The following is a 15,523-nucleotide window of genomic DNA, read 5'->3' as shown; positions in this document are numbered from 1 at the left end:
ATCTTCCTTTGCAAGTACATGTGAAAATACTTTTTAAAATTGTGACAGTCTCTGCCACAATGGCCACCTGCATGCTTTAATAACCTGTGTGAAAAGAATTCGATTTTTCTCGATAGGCGTGTTAATCATTAGTCTGAGAACTTCAAGTCTTTGTTCTTTTAGTGTGTAATACAACATTCCATTCAATTAAACTAAAGAATGGATGAACAAATTTTACAGTTGTATCAAATACAGAATGATATATTGCTTTAAAAATTGAACACACCGACTTGTACAATACTTCATGGGTGACAAAGTGGTTCATGCTGATCTAATTGGATATTTCATCAATACTTGATCAGATAGTCACACTCAACTCTGCACTACATCAAGAAATAGAAAATTCTGCTTATACACTCATAAATACACATTAAAGCAGAAACAAGTGGCAGTACAAATACACTCATTATCATAATTGAATGAAACTTGAGGTAAAGATTCAGGCAGTTTACACAATGAGAGAACTTAGTGATGAATACATCACTGTGCTTCTTAGACCAATATATAACATGCACATTTTTCTCAAAAATATATGCAATATGAAAATAAAACCTTTGAATATATAATGACTGCTTCAAGTTATTGCCAGTTTTAAATAGTCAACAAGAAACAGTAGTAATTGTGTATAATCTGTTCATGCCAATGTAACCTTTTCATTAAAACTAGGTCACAACACTATTAACTCTCCTGTGCATTGGTTGCAACAATTAAAGGTGATATTTTCATATCTAGTATATGGATGGAATCGTCCTATGCTGTCTTTTTTAGAAAGAAGCAATGACGGTGAAGTATCACAAAATGGTACATCTGTCATTCCTTTGCTGCACAGTGTAGGATCCAATATGTTTAAAACCTGCAAATACAAGGAAAAGAATGAGTACTTAACATGCCAAGTCAGCTGTTGGCAGTTCTTACTGAAGCAGTAATGACTGCAAAGTAACATTCAGTTTATTCCAATAGTCAAAGCACAAGGTAACACAAACTTGCAGTCTGCAACAGTAAATAAACAAATTGTTGTAATTTATTTCCACATTAAAAATGTCTTTGTTTAAAAAACTAAATACTTGGTTTAATTAACACTTGGATAGTTCACTGTATCTAGCTTGATATCTGCACTAAACATAACTGACTTATGTTTTTATTATGAATCCATTGTACATTTTGCAAGAAAATTTTGGTTTCACACTTGTCAACCAAGTTTGAACTAGGTCTTTCATGAGCAGCCTCATAGGTCTTACAGTGAGAACTGATTCTAAAGAAAGGGCACTAGACTTGAAATGTCAGCTGTTTTGTCTGCAAAGATGCTGCCAGACCTGCTGAGTTTTTCCAGCAATTTCTTTTTTAAAAAAAGAGAATCAGAATAAATGTGTCATATTGAAGTTGGCAAACTGTAACTAGTTTAACTAACAGGGAACAGTGTTGGGACATGGAACATTTACAATCTATATTAAGAACTGAGATGAAGGGACCAATTGTATTGTATCATTAGCATATTTGGCTCCATAGATGGTAGAAAGCATGTGGTGAGGAGTACAGATGAGTCTGCAACAGGATGTACAAAAAGTTTGAGTTGGTAAAAAGCTGGCAGATGGGAATATAATGTGGGAAAACGTGAGGTTCGTCCTGGTCTTTAGCAGAAAGGACAGAGGAGCAGAATGGTATCGAAGTGGAAAGACACAGAAGGCTGCAGTACAGCAGGATCTGGGTCTCATGAATTTAAAAAAAGGACAGCCTGCAGGGAAAGGAGGTAATTAGAAAGACAAACCAAAAGAGAGTCTTTATTGAAAGCGGGAAGTGGAGTATAAGAGTAGGAAAGAGTCTTGCTAATACCATACAGGGCACTGATGAGACTGCACCGGGAGTACTATTTTTGTCTCTTTATTTAAGAGAAGATTGGAGGCTGATTCCTGGAATGAAGTGGTTGTTTTAAAAATTATGGATCTCCCAGTTAAGACCAAGATAAATAGAATACTTTTCTCTTAACAGGCTTATTCTGGTTTTGAATTATCTGTTATAAAACAAGCAGTGGAAGCTGGATGATTATCCAATTCAGCTTTAAATATATTTAGAGCTTTTATTGACAAGTTGGTGAGGTGGGGTTATGAATGACACACAGGAAAGTGAAGTTAAGATTTCTGTCAGATCTTCCTAAATGGCACAATAGGCTTACTTCTAATGCTCTTATTTCTCACTCTTACAACATGTTATGTTCCCTTTGGTGTTCCTGGTGTTCAATCCAGGAAGCAGTGAAGTCAGTCTTAATCAGATAATTAAGTACTCCAAAATAAGGTACTGAATAGATTGTATTAGATAATACAATAAAATTAGAACATTATTAAAATAGTGGGAGGAGATTCAAATGTGATAGTCAAACAACTAATTTTAATAATGACTTCTGAAGGGGTAAAATTTTCATGACTGTCAATTTGTCAATTTACATGACCATTACAATATCCATATCAAAGCTTATGTTAGCACATAGGAGTAAGCAATGTTGCTCCTCTTGGCACTGTTTAACTTTTAATGTCGCTAAGTTTTAGGACCCTAAATGTCAATGGACATCATGACATTCGTATTAACTTGAACAGTACTGCATTACCTCCTCCCAACCCCAGTATTTCTCCCCTTTCTTCATCCTCTTATCCAGCCATGAACTGTTCTTTCCCCTCAATCTTCCTCCCTATCTCTGACCCCGCCCCCCCCCCTTCAGCCCACTCTCTTTTGTCCATCCCATCCTCCTCTAACCCCCTATCTCCTTTAGCATTCCCTGGCCTTCTTTTCCCTCCCCATCATCCACCACCCCCCTTCCTGAAGGAATCGTATAGTACCTTTTCAGCCATCTTTTCAGCTGGTGTTTTGCAGAATTCAATCTGTTGGTTGGTCTTTTGGGCATTACTTGTGCTCAGTTTTCCAAGAAGTTGAGAATTAATAGCCTCTGCTAACTTAAGGTTGACAGAAGCAAGTTCCACAGTGGTACGTGGTTGTGCATTGGGATAATATGTTTGTTGTCGGCCCCATTGCAGAGATACCAAGAGCTCCTTGAGGAATCTGTGAAGTATAATGAAAATGAGTAATTTCATACCCAGTCCTGTGCAGGACTAAGAAAAAAGCATACAGCTTGTATAGATAAGTAGTAATGCTTCCCACCCTGTATCGAGAGAAAGAGAGCGAGAGAATATCCAGGATGGCCTCTCTTACTCCGCACCCCCTTTCTGATCTCCCACTCCGGTGCCCGATATCCTCCCCTGCCAATTCTCTCGTCCCAGATTCTGATCTCCCCTACTCCGCATCATTTAAAGTAGTGCGCAGCATGCATGCATTGGTGTTAGCAAATGTAGTCTGTAGAAACGTACTTTGTATCTCGAATGTTTTATGCAATGAAGTACTCTACAATTTATTTTGATAGAAATCACAAGCTATTGGCCTAGTGGTATTATTGCTAGTCTATTAATCCAGAAACCCAGATAATGTTTTAGGGAATTTTGGGTTCAAATCTCACTACAGCAGATGGTGGAATTTGAATGAACTTAAAAATCCGGAATTAAGGGTATAATGGTGATCATGAAACTGCTGTCAATTATCAGAAAAACCCATCTGGTTCACTAATGTCTTTTATAGAAGGGAACTCTCATCCTGCTCTAGCCTACGTGTGATTCCAGACCCACAGCAATTTGGGTGATTCTTAATTGACTTTGCGGGAATTAGGGATGGGCAATAATTACTGGCTTAGCCAGCAACACCCATATCCGGTGAATGAATAAAAAAAATTATCAACATCCATCCTTTCCCTTCCAGTGTTCAAGTTTAAACATCTCACTTTCTTTTGACTGCTGAATCAATAATTACCAATGCATAGTGTAGAATCTACCTAACTTTAGGATTTTTCATTTACAACCACTGTAGCATCTTTCCAAATCTAGAGGGGAGAAAAAAAAACTGCTGCATTAGGTTTATGAACCATCACCCCTGAGGAGATATGTTATCCAAGCTTTGCTGCTTGGATGCAATGGTGGCCAAGAGAAGGAAGAGGAGTCATTTTAATCAAAGTGGGCCTCCTTTTCATTTCTTATTTTGGTATAACTCTTGACCCAGATTTTGTAGGAAGAACGATGGTGAGACAGTCAGTGTTCATCACTAAGGGTAAATCAGACAGCAACATCTGGGTATTGCACATGCACAATTAAAGTTCAGAAGGTAAGAAATTTATGTCAAGTTGCCCTGTTTTTCCACAAGTTTTGCTGCACTGGTACCTTGCTGACAGATAGACATACATGAAAGGCGAGGTACTTACCCAGTAGATGCTCCCTTATATGTTAGGAAACATTAGGGTCTGTCCAGCTCTCTGCACTGACCTATCACAATTACCTCTCACCTGCATCCACCTATCACCAACCCACCTACCATCCCCACATTTATGTCTCAGCCCCATGTCCTCTGCATATTCCTGATGAAGGACTTTTTGCTTGAAACGTTGATTCTCCTGCTCCTTGGATGCTGGTTGACCTGTTGTGCTTTTCCAACACCACACGTTTTCATTCTCATTCAAGTGTAAGTGCAAGTGTAAACAGTATGACTTAAGCTACATTGCGACAAATTAGTTTAGGAGTGGTTTTAATGACAGTTTGGACCCAATATCAGTTTAAAGGTTGACAGTGTATTGCATAGTAGATAAAATTTGATCTTACTGAACCAGATGGAAACATACCCATGGGATTCAACCATATCCTGACGAAATTGCTCACGCTCACTGAGAAGATCTTGTATTGCACTTTGGGTTTCCCTGACATGACGCTGCATTGATGTTCGAACATGGGCTAGTTCCTCTGTCATCACTCTGCATAGAAGGAAGGTTAAAATAAATGAATTTTGGCAATTACTGTTAAGAATGTATAATTTTTATGCATCACAGAAATGCCTACAATTATAAAATGAGAAAATATAAGAAAGCCTTAACAAGGGCCAAGAATCACATTTTATAGTATCTATAAAATACATGTTAAAAGAATTTAAACTGCACTATACATGTTTTGGTAAAATAAAATTGAAACACTTAACCAACACCAAAATACTGGCTAAAATCTATTAAAAACTAGTAAGTGCACAATTTCAAATTAGCATTCAAAAATTGGTAAATTTCAGTGAAGTAAATTTTAAGTATATAAGTTTTTGCACCGATGATATTCTAGTGATTTAAATTTGTCTCAGCAACTAAAACCAATGTATATAAAAGTCTAGGTTGTAGACATTTATCTGGTTTCTTTTATATATTAGACAGAACATGCAGCACAGAATGAGCAAATCAGTCCACGCCAACATTTTTGATTTAATAAAACCTTCTACAATCCTTCAACTCGAGTAATGCATCTAGTTCTGGACACCACATTTTAGGAAGGATGTGCAGATATTAGAAAGATGACAGAACAGATTCACAAGTATTGGTCCAAGGAGGAGGAACTTCAATAATACAGAAAGATTACTGCAGGTTATTTTCCTTGAAAGTTGAAAGATTTGATGAAGCATCACACGCAGACTGAAGTAAAGTTATTGTGGGGAAGCCAGCAGAGAAAAAAAACTAAATGAGGAGTTGAGGCCACAACCACATCAATGATCCAAGTGGTGGCACAGTCTTGAAAAGTCAAATGGCTTACTTGTGTTCCTAAATTCTATATTCCTTCGACAGAGGCTTGTGGCAATAAAATTAATCTTTTACAGAAAAGGAAAGATTTACATGGCTACATAGAAAAGGGAAGGGGCTGGCACTAGGTGAATAACTGCACCAACGTTGATGTAACAAGCCAAATGGCTTCCTCTTGTAATCATTCTTTGTTCCCATTCTTAACCTAACTTTATAATTATAACCCGAGCTCTGTTCTCCCTAGTAATAGTTATTTCTTAAATGTATCTATACAATTCATCTTAGCTGCTCCTTGTGGTAGCAGGTTTCACACACAAATTGAGTTTCTTTTGAATCCCATTTTAACTTCTTGAATCTCAGGCTGCACATCTTTGTGGCAACCAGATTCCAAATGTGGTCAGGGTTTCCTTATTCTTTGTCTTTCAATTCTGTCTTTTTAGAAACAAATTGAGTATTTGATTTAAATTTGCTATGGCCTTACTGTCTCAACTTTTAGATGGCAAGTGCATTTATAGTTTCAAATCAATTTGACTTTTCCCCCCCATATCAATTGGATTCTTATTTCCAAGTTGTATATGACCTAATTTCCTCATCACTGTAATGTTAAAATTCTGGGGGTTTCCTGTACTGAAACTTATGTGCCAAATAAAAACAGAGTCCCTGGGTTTGTTAATGCCTTCTTAAAATTTATTACAATCTTCTTTACTCTAGTCTGCAACCCCACCATACTATTAGGTGAAATGTTACAAAGTCTGAATCCCATACATAAACCGTTAATGTAAATTTTGACAAATAGTGGCCAATGTCCCAATTCCCACTTAAAACAGTCTAAATAATTAACTATCAACCCTTTCTGAAATAATTAACTGGAATTATTTATCTGGATACCCAGGATTCCTTTGGAATTATCATGAGAGACAGAGACTTGTGATCTTAGAAAATATATTATTTCATTTTTTAATATATGTAAACTTTGTTGCATAGATTTACAAAAAGTGATGAAACATTTAAATACAAGTTTCAGATACAAGAATTTGCCACATACATGAAAAGGGCCTGTAGTGCAGAATGACACTAGCATTATCTGTTATCACCACTTCACATCTGTATACAATACTAACAATAACAGTCTTCCCTATTGTTATATGTGGAAATAAACACATAGAATTAGAAAGTGTTAGTAAATTTATAAGCAGAAAGACATTGTCTAAAATGAACAGTCTTTTCACACAAATAGTTGTAAAAGTAGACAACCTGCTTGCAAGGAACTTGCTGCGCCATACATCACATTGTATAGTCATCCGCTCCAGCTGCTCAGAGAGTTGAGCTAGATTTTGATTCAAAGTCTCATTTTCCAGGATTAATTGATTTTTTTCACGTGCCAAGCGCTCAAAGTGATACTGAAGGTCATTGCCAACAGAAGCTACAAGTAACTTTTTGAGTTCACGATTTATCTGAAATAGATTTTTAAAAAGTGCGGTTAAATATATTTAAGTTTTTTTATACACATAAAATCTACCAATTACTGTTAATTCTGCAGAGTTCAGCTGGATTCTACCTACTATTTGGGTATCATGCTTGAAGACTGTGGAAGGTTGGCAAGATGGCTTAGAAAGGTGCAAATAATGTTTGCATTACCTTCCAGATACCATGCTATCAGCAAGAATGATGGCATTGGCCCTCTCATTCAGAACCGAGTTTAGTCAGTCTCTGCTGACATTTAACCAACAGTGGGAGTGAAGCATGGTGCTCAGCCAGGTAGAATGATTACCAGATTAACTCTAGTGACTTCCTGCATGCAGACCTGATAGACAGCCTGATGCCACTTGACCTCAACAACTCCTTACTTTCCTGACTGGTCCTTCACTCCATTACCTGGTTGAAAGCATGCAGATCCATTAAAGTGACTGTCTCCTCCAGCTGTAGCCCTAGTAATGGCCACACTCCTAATAGCAATGCTGAGTTGCTAAGCTTCTGGCTGGATTCCATTAACCATTACCTCCTATTTCCATTCCTGGTGCTAAGACCGCTGCTCCCATCAATAAATCTAGTCCTTTTTTTGTTACAGATTTCAATATAAATACCCATTTCATAAGAGAAAAGCAACCCTGCTGAAATGATTTGTTGATTTTCTCACTAATATTTGAAGAATGCCACTTCGGTCCTCAAGTTTACTCAGTCAAAAGCACGATGTGAAAAAGTAGTATGAAGACTTAAAATTTAAATTGTGTGCACAAAGTTGAGGGAGTGCATAATTGTTCTTTCATTCCATCTATAGTTTTCTTTTGCTTGAGTGTGACTGATTTTAGTTGATACATTCAAACCACTTGAGATGATGGTTTGCATTATATTGTTTTTCTGTTAAGCAATCTGCAAGTTATTCAACCCATAACGTGATGCAAATATGATATAAAAACTAAAAATACTGGGAACACTCAGCATCTGTGCAGTGAAACAAACGTACGATAGGTCAACGATACGGATACTATCGGAATTGCTGTGTGTTTTCAGCAACTTACTTTTATAAACATCTCATTTGTGATCACAATGTATATTTTTCCCTTCTCTACACAGCCCAAGCTCACCACACCAATTGTTTCTCTCTCATTTCGCAATTCAAATGTTTAGCTTGTTTTTTTCTGCTCACAGGTGAATACTGATGTTCAGTTTATTTCCAGCAACTTTAACTTATAGTTAACAGCCAGATGTGAACACAAGATGAGAACATGGTTTTCAAGTTACTATAAAACAACAATAACTTTTAAGTGGTCTCACCTCAGTCTGTACCCGGATTTGGCTGGCCAACCCTTCTTTATCCTGTAGGAGTTTTCTTTCTGAACTTTGAGTTTTTTCAATGGAGACTTTTAGTTCTGTCAGTTCTCTCTTGAGTTCAGCAGTGTTTTCTGGCTGACTTGACAACTCACATTTATGAGAACCTGCAGAGTCATTTAACTTTGTATTCTTTGTGGGAACTTCATGAATTAAAGCAGCTTTGGGTACTAAGATTTTTATTGCTTCTACCTCAACTGCTTGGTCAGGCTGAACCGTCCCAAGCTGAAGAACACCAGGCTTAGTAACAATTTGAGAAGAACTGGATACTATATTAGCTCGTGGAATGGGATGACATTTTTTATTTACTACTGTGGTATTCTCGATAGGCTTGGCTGGTTCTTCTGTTTCCATTCCATCTCCAGGTCCACGGACAGGTTGTATTTGAACTAAAATGTGAGAAAGAAAAGGCTATGAATACAAAATTAACAAATTTAGCTTTGGTGGCTCATGATATTACTCTAGTTTAGATAATATTGTGGTATTGGTCTATGCAAGCTACAGTGGTAATTGTCTATGCAAGGTGAAACTTTATAGATTTGAAATGCTATGGATAAGAAATCATTAGGGCCTAATATCTTTTGAGTTAGTAAGAATGCTACTAAAGATTAAAATTGTTATTTGAATCACAGTAGTCTATTTCCTAAATTATACTATTTGTTTTTGAGTATCACACAGGTTAACGTAGAATGCTAAGAAATAATTGAAGCAAACAGTTTGAGTCTACAATGGAAAAACAAGTCACCCATATAGTGAACAGTAAAAGAATTGTTACTGACGAAACTGTCCCAACCATTAAGTAACAGAATTGTAACATACTTAATACAACCATGTTGAACAGATATTGCCCAACTCACTTTTTCCTCCTGTCACAGACTTCCTACCACTGATCTTCCAAATGCTCGGAACATTCTTTCTTTCCTGCCAACTTCTTCTAGTCCACCTTCTTTCCCATTCCTCATCCTCCCTAAACCCTACTACTATGTTTAAAGATAACTCTGAGCCACAAATTAATAATGAAAATATATTATTCAAGAAACTACGTTTGCAGCTCAAAGGCTGCACCTTATGGGATTGAATTCAGGCAAACTTCTGAGTTGACTTGATTGCGCCCTGGAGTAACCAGTTCTAAAATTGGATAAACTTCAGAAAATTCTTTATGCACTTAGGTTAATTTTTGTACTTTCTTGTTTGAAAGCGTTCACGCTTTGTGACCAAAAGAGCACAGTCATACGACAGGGACCATCTGCATCAATTGCAGCTGATGCACCTACATTCTTTTGATCTCGGCAACTCGTGACTTGTATAAAAATAAATCTGATTTGGAAAGATTTTAAATTAATTAAATAAAATACCTTTAGTCTCCATCCTGATGACTGATGTCAACTTTCCAACAAAGTTTTGAATTTTAGTTCAGTCACTAATTTTCATCTAGAAAAAAAAAATTAGAATTACTTTGCTGAACCTGTTGCCAGGTCAGTACATACAATGGCTTATTAAATCATTCTAAGTAGTCTGAAGTGACTGCAACTATGGGACAAATTTTTAAAGACTGTATATTACATGATTCATAACTAGTCCTTGTTCATTTATAATTAAAGACATTAAATTACAGTTTTAGTTTCTAGCCTTTTAGAACATAGAAAAGTACAGCACAGAACAGGCCCTTTGGCCCACGATGTTGTGCCGAGGATTAATCCTAATGTGAAATATAGTAACTTAACCTACGCACCCCTCAACTCACTGCTAACCATGTGCTCTTTTCCACCAAAATTATGCTATTGTTCTTTTATTATTTGAATAGATTAGATTATCATAATTTGTGTAAATCAGTTATATTACACTGACTTAAATCATCTCTAATTCATTGCGGACGCATAACATGTCAAATGTTTGGATTGGAGAAAAGGACAAGAAACATTTGTTACATCTTTAAAAAGGATTAGTAGGATTGGATCAAATACATAAATCTTTTAAGATTGGAAGGTGATTATAAAGTTTAAAAATGTGAATGAGATCATTTGCCTATAATTAGTATAGCCTTTATTGTCACATATACTCATGTACGGAAGTATTGGAGTGCAGTGAAAAGTTTACAATATCACCCCATATGGCGCCACCCTAGATACAAAATACCCAGGTACAGATCAAAGATACAATTTACAGAAATAACAGGAAAAAGTTTCATTACTTACAATTTTTCATAATATAAATTGATGTACAGAGAGCAAAAAGCAACAATTGACTGCCTTACTCAAACATTAGTTTAGCCATAATTAGAACATTGTGCCCTCATTTGAAAAATCCTAAATTAGGGAGAATGTCAAAGCAATTAGGAGGGTACAGAAATTATGACGATACCAGAGTGTTATGAGAATTATGATTAAAGATCACAATCTGAAATGCTGTTTTCTCTCTTCACAGATGTTGCCAGATTTGATGGGAATTCCCAACATATTCTGCTTTTATTTCAGTTTTTCAACCATAAAATATAGAAACAGAAGTAGATTAGATTACTTACAATGTGGAAACAGGCCCTACGGCCCAACAAGTCCACACCGACCCGCCGAAGCGCAACCCACCCATTCCCCTTAGTGGGCGGCACGGTGGCACAGTGGTCAGCACTGCTGCCTCACAGCGCCAGAGACCCGGATTCAATTCCCGCCTCAGGCGACTGACTGTGTGGAGTTTGCACATTCTCCCCGTATCTGCGTGGGTTTCCTCCGGGTGCTCCGGTTTCCTCCCACAGTCCAAAGATGCGCAGGTCAGGTGGATTGGCCATGCTAAATTGCCCGTAGTGTTAGGTAAAGGGGTAAATGTAGGGGAATGGGTGGGTTGCGCTTCGGCGGGTCGATGTGGACTTATTGTGCCGAAGAGCCTGTTTCCACACTGTAAGTAATCTAATCTAATCTAATTAAGTAGGCCAACCAGCCCATTAAGTCTGCTCTGCCATCCGATCATGGCTGATATATATCTTGATCCCACTCAACTTCTGCTTTATCATGGTATCAGAATTGAGATGCTTACATTTAAGATGACATCAGAGGAATTGTGGTGGTCTTAAAATATAGGTTGAAGATCTAATGTTGTTTTTCAAACTTATAAGGTATCTTCACCAAGCAATTGGGAGAATCTTTTCAGCTGTATAATTTGGTACTTAAGAAACATGAGTTTATCACAAACAAAATAAGTTTTTTGATTAAAAATATTGCTTAGAAATGAAATGCTTTAGTAGACATAGCTGTGGATATAGAATCCACAAGTTTCTTTTAAGAGGAAGCAAATAAAGATGTGAAAGATGAGACTGGATAGATAGCTTTTTCAGAGAACTGGGAGAACACAATGGAATTTTAAAAAAAAGCTTTAATATATAGTTCCAAAATACTCAGGACTGAAAATTGTTTTATAAAAAGCAGCACAACAGAACTGGAGTCATAGAGATGTACAGCATGGAAACAGATCCTTCGGTCTAATTTGTCCATGCCGACCAGATATCCCAACCTAATCTAGTCCCACATGCCATCATCTTATCCCTTCAAACCCTTCCTATTCATATACCTATTCAAATGCCTTTTAAATGTTGTAATTGTACCAGCCTCCACCACTTCCTCTGGCAGCTCATTCCATGCACATACCACCCTATGCATGAAAAAGTTGCCCCTTAGGTCTCTTTTATATCTTTCCCCTCTCAACCTAAACCTATGCCCTCTAGTTCTGGACTCACCCACCCCAAGGAAAAGACTGTCTCTTTATCTTATCCATGCCCTTCATAACTTTGTAAATCTCTATAAGGTCACCCCATAGCCTCCGACGCTCCAGGGTAAACAGCCCCAGCCTGTTAAGCCTCTCCTGATAGCTCAAAACTTCCAACCATGGCAACATTCTTGTAGATCTTTTCTGAACCCTTTCAAGTTTCACAACATCTTTCCGATAGGAAAGAGATTAGAGTTGCATGCAATATTCCAACAGTGGCCTAACCAATGTCCTGTACAGCTGCAACATGACCTCCCAACTCCTGTACTCAATACGCTGACCAATAAAGGAAAGCATACCAAATGCCTTCTTCATTATCCTACTTACCTGCAACTCCACGTCCAAGGAACTATGAACTTGCACTCCAAGGTCTCTTTGTTCAGCAACATTCCCTAGCCCCTTACCATTAAATAAGTGTATAAGTCCTGCAAAGATTTGCTTTCCCAAAATGCAGCACCTTGCATTTACCTGAATTAAACTCCATCTGCCAATTCCCACCCCATTGGCTGATTTGATCAAGATCCTGTTTACATCCGAGGTAACCTTCTTTGCTGTCCACTACACCTCCAATTTTGGTGTCATCTGCAAACTTACTAACTATATCTCTTATACTCGCATCCAAATCATTTATATAAATGACAAAAAGTAGAGGATCCAGCACCAATCCTTCTGGCACTCACTGGTCACAGGTCCTCAGTCTGAAAAACAACCCTCCACCCTCTGCATTCTACCTTTGAGCCAGTTCTGTATCCAAATGGCTAGTTCTCCCTGTATTCCATGAAATCTAACCTTGCTAACCAGTCTCCCATGGGGAACCTTGTTGAATGCCTTACTAAAGTTCATGTAGATCCACATCTACCACTCTGCCCTCATCAATCCTCTTTGTTATTCCTTCAAAAAACTCAATCAAGTTTGTGAGACACGTTTCCCACGCACAAAGCCATGTTGACTATCCCTAATCAGTCCTTGCCTTTCCAAATATCTGTAAATCCTGTCCCTCAGGATTTCCTCCAACAACTTGCCTGCCACTGACATCAGGCTCACAAGTCTATAGTTCTCTGGCTTGTCCTTACACCCTTCTTAAACAGTGACACCACGTTAGCTAATCTCCAGTCTTCTGGAACCTCACCTGTGACTATCGATGATACACACATCTCAGCAAGAGGCCCAGCAATCACTTGCCTAGCTTCCCACAGAGTTCTAGGGTACACCTGATCAGGTCCAGGGATTTAGGTGTTACATTGTAAAATTTAAAAAGCAGACTAATTATTTAATAAGAGTGGTTTTCAGCAACTTGGAGATTGTGAGGACTGCAGATGCTGGAAAGTCAGAGTCGATAAAGCTGGAAAAGTACAAAAGACCAAGCAGCAGAGGAGCAGAAGAATTGATGTTTCGGGCAGTCCCTTGAAGACTCAAGAGTATCTCTCAAACAATAAGTCAACCAGCCATCTTCCCCTAGCTTCAACTGTGTAATAGAGATATTGCGAGGACTGCTGTGGCTCAAGGAAAGATCTGCCACCGCAACTTTTTGAGGACAACTAATGTAGCTTTGCTATTCTGCCACAATTCTAAAATTAACAGAAATAAAATCATTAAAAAGTACTGTTACATCTCTCAACTGGTATAAATTACTGTAGAACGTGATTGAATAGTTCAATCATGTTACAGGGCTGAAACATTTAGAAGAAAATAACATTTGATCTTTATAACCACACCTGATAGGAGGAGGAGGAAATCAACCCAGCCAAAACTGCAATCAAGAATTTTTATTTCAATATAATATAAAAGACTGAAGTGTTCCACAAAATGACCAATTCACATCTGCTCTTTTAAACATAACAGCAATTATATAACAAGCTTGAAGCAGTGTTTTACCTTTTTATTAGACTATTGCATTTTTTCAGAGAACAGCTGTTGACAATAATTCTGTAATTATTATTTATACCTATCATTTGCTTGTCCTTGATTTACCATTTCATTTTTGCTTTTTTTTACTTAATATTTCCTGCCTTCCACCCCCAAAAAAGACCTATTTCCCTCCATTTCCACCCCATAAACATCCTCTATTTGCTTAAAACCTGCTTCATTTCTATCTTTCCTAGTTCTAATGAAAAGTTAAAACATCAGATGAGCTTGCTTCTTTGCCACAAATGCTGTCAGAGTTAAGAATCTCTTAAGGGAGATAAGAGGTTGTTTCCTTTGTAGAAGAGTCTAGGACGAGATAGCGTAATCTCAGCGAAAGAAGTTGCCCATTTAAGTTAGAGATAGGGAGGACCTTGTTTTTTTCTGAGGGTGAAATTATTTATCTAGAGGGAGGTCAACACTGGATCATTAAGAATATCCAAGGCTAATAAGACGGATTTCTAACTATAACGGGATTGAAGGCTGTGGGTATAAGGTAGGAAAGTGAAACTGAGGACGATTAGATCAGTTATGATCTCACTGAACGACAGAGCTGACTTCATTTGCCGAAAGACCTACTTATGTGGCTGCTTTTCACGGTTATATGGAACTTGAGTGCATCCATCATTGTCCATTTTCAATGTAAACTTCCAACATATTATTTGCTATTGTCTGAATTTATTTTGCCAGTTGTGGACAACTCAAAATAACAAAAAAAAGTTAAATAAGAAAGCAAATCCACTGGGGTCGTGAGCCCAATACTACAGTTAACACGGCGGCGTCAGTGAAATTTCCCACCAGCTTAATTTGGATTTTACTCGAACACTGGAGCGATTGACAAAACTGGATTCAAACACGAAAAACTTTTAAGAGTAGTACAAGTGCCAGACATCACTCACCCACAGTCACCATTATCTTCCTGCGTGGCTGTTTCAGCCCACCTGACAACACCGAGACGCAACTTCCGGTGACCTTTGACCCACTCCCCAAATAACCACTTCGATATATAAAAAAGAGAAATTATTGTCCTCTTGCAGTCCTGTGCAATCGTAGACATGAGAAATAAAATGTGTTGCTCTGCTTTAAATTAAAAAAAAGCAAGAAGGTGGATTGACATCCTGTGCTCGAGGGCCGTTGCTATGGGCCGTTCAGCTCAACAGAACCAGCGCGAGCGGCGGAGCTGGTGGCGCTGATTGAGGGCTTGTCAAGATGGTGAGAGCTGGCTCCTTGTGGACATCCTCAGATAGGGGATGTTTCCCTTAAATGTAGATGTAAACTATCCTCCAGGTGACCCCTCAGAAATCTGGCAGGTCATCTGAGCGTTGCGCGTTTACCCTGGGCTCGTTTTAATTCATTTCCTATTTG

At 37.9% G+C, this 15,523-nt stretch overlaps 2 protein-coding genes across 5 annotated transcripts in view; one reads left to right on the top strand and one right to left on the bottom strand.

Annotated features, from left to right (window-relative positions):
- Positions 1-211: 211 nt before the first annotated feature.
- On the bottom strand, positions 212-15,132 carry blzf1 (basic leucine zipper nuclear factor 1). The gene is made up of 7 exons (XM_060833576.1): positions 15,058-15,132; positions 9,859-9,934; positions 8,450-8,892; positions 6,929-7,128; positions 4,745-4,873; positions 2,868-3,087; positions 212-892 (listed from the first exon to the last, which is right to left on the bottom strand). Exons 2-7 carry the CDS (start codon positions 9,869-9,871, stop codon positions 707-709), a joined length of 1,191 nt encoding a protein of 396 aa, XP_060689559.1. The 5' UTR covers positions 9,872-9,934; positions 15,058-15,132; the 3' UTR covers positions 212-706.
- Positions 15,122-15,523, top strand: part of nme7 (NME/NM23 family member 7) — a 162,880-nt gene continuing 162,478 nt past the window's right edge. For 3 of the 4 annotated variants that reach the window (XM_060833577.1, XM_060833581.1, XM_060833580.1), the window contains exon 1: positions 15,122-15,370. In XM_060833577.1, the coding sequence (XP_060689560.1) occupies positions 15,368-15,370 (3 nt within the window). In that variant the 5' untranslated portion in view covers positions 15,122-15,367. The remainder of the gene's footprint in view (positions 15,371-15,523) is intronic. The other variant, XM_060833578.1, reaches the window with a different exon arrangement.

Source organism: Hemiscyllium ocellatum, chromosome 12 (genome assembly GCF_020745735.1).
Source record: "Hemiscyllium ocellatum isolate sHemOce1 chromosome 12, sHemOce1.pat.X.cur, whole genome shotgun sequence".
Taxonomy (NCBI): Eukaryota; Metazoa; Chordata; class Chondrichthyes; order Orectolobiformes; family Hemiscylliidae; genus Hemiscyllium; species Hemiscyllium ocellatum.
This window is presented reverse-complemented; position numbering and strand designations above follow the sequence as displayed.

Coding starts and splice junctions, on each gene's coding strand:
- blzf1 (XM_060833576.1), bottom strand. Junction 7,129..8,449: donor AAATCCGGGTACAGACTGAG/GTGAGACCACTT, acceptor AATCTATTTCAG/ATAAATCGTGAACTCAAAAA. Junction 4,874..6,928: donor AGCAAGTTCCTTGCAAGCAG/GTTGTCTACTTT, acceptor CCTTCTATGCAG/AGTGATGACAGAGGAACTAG.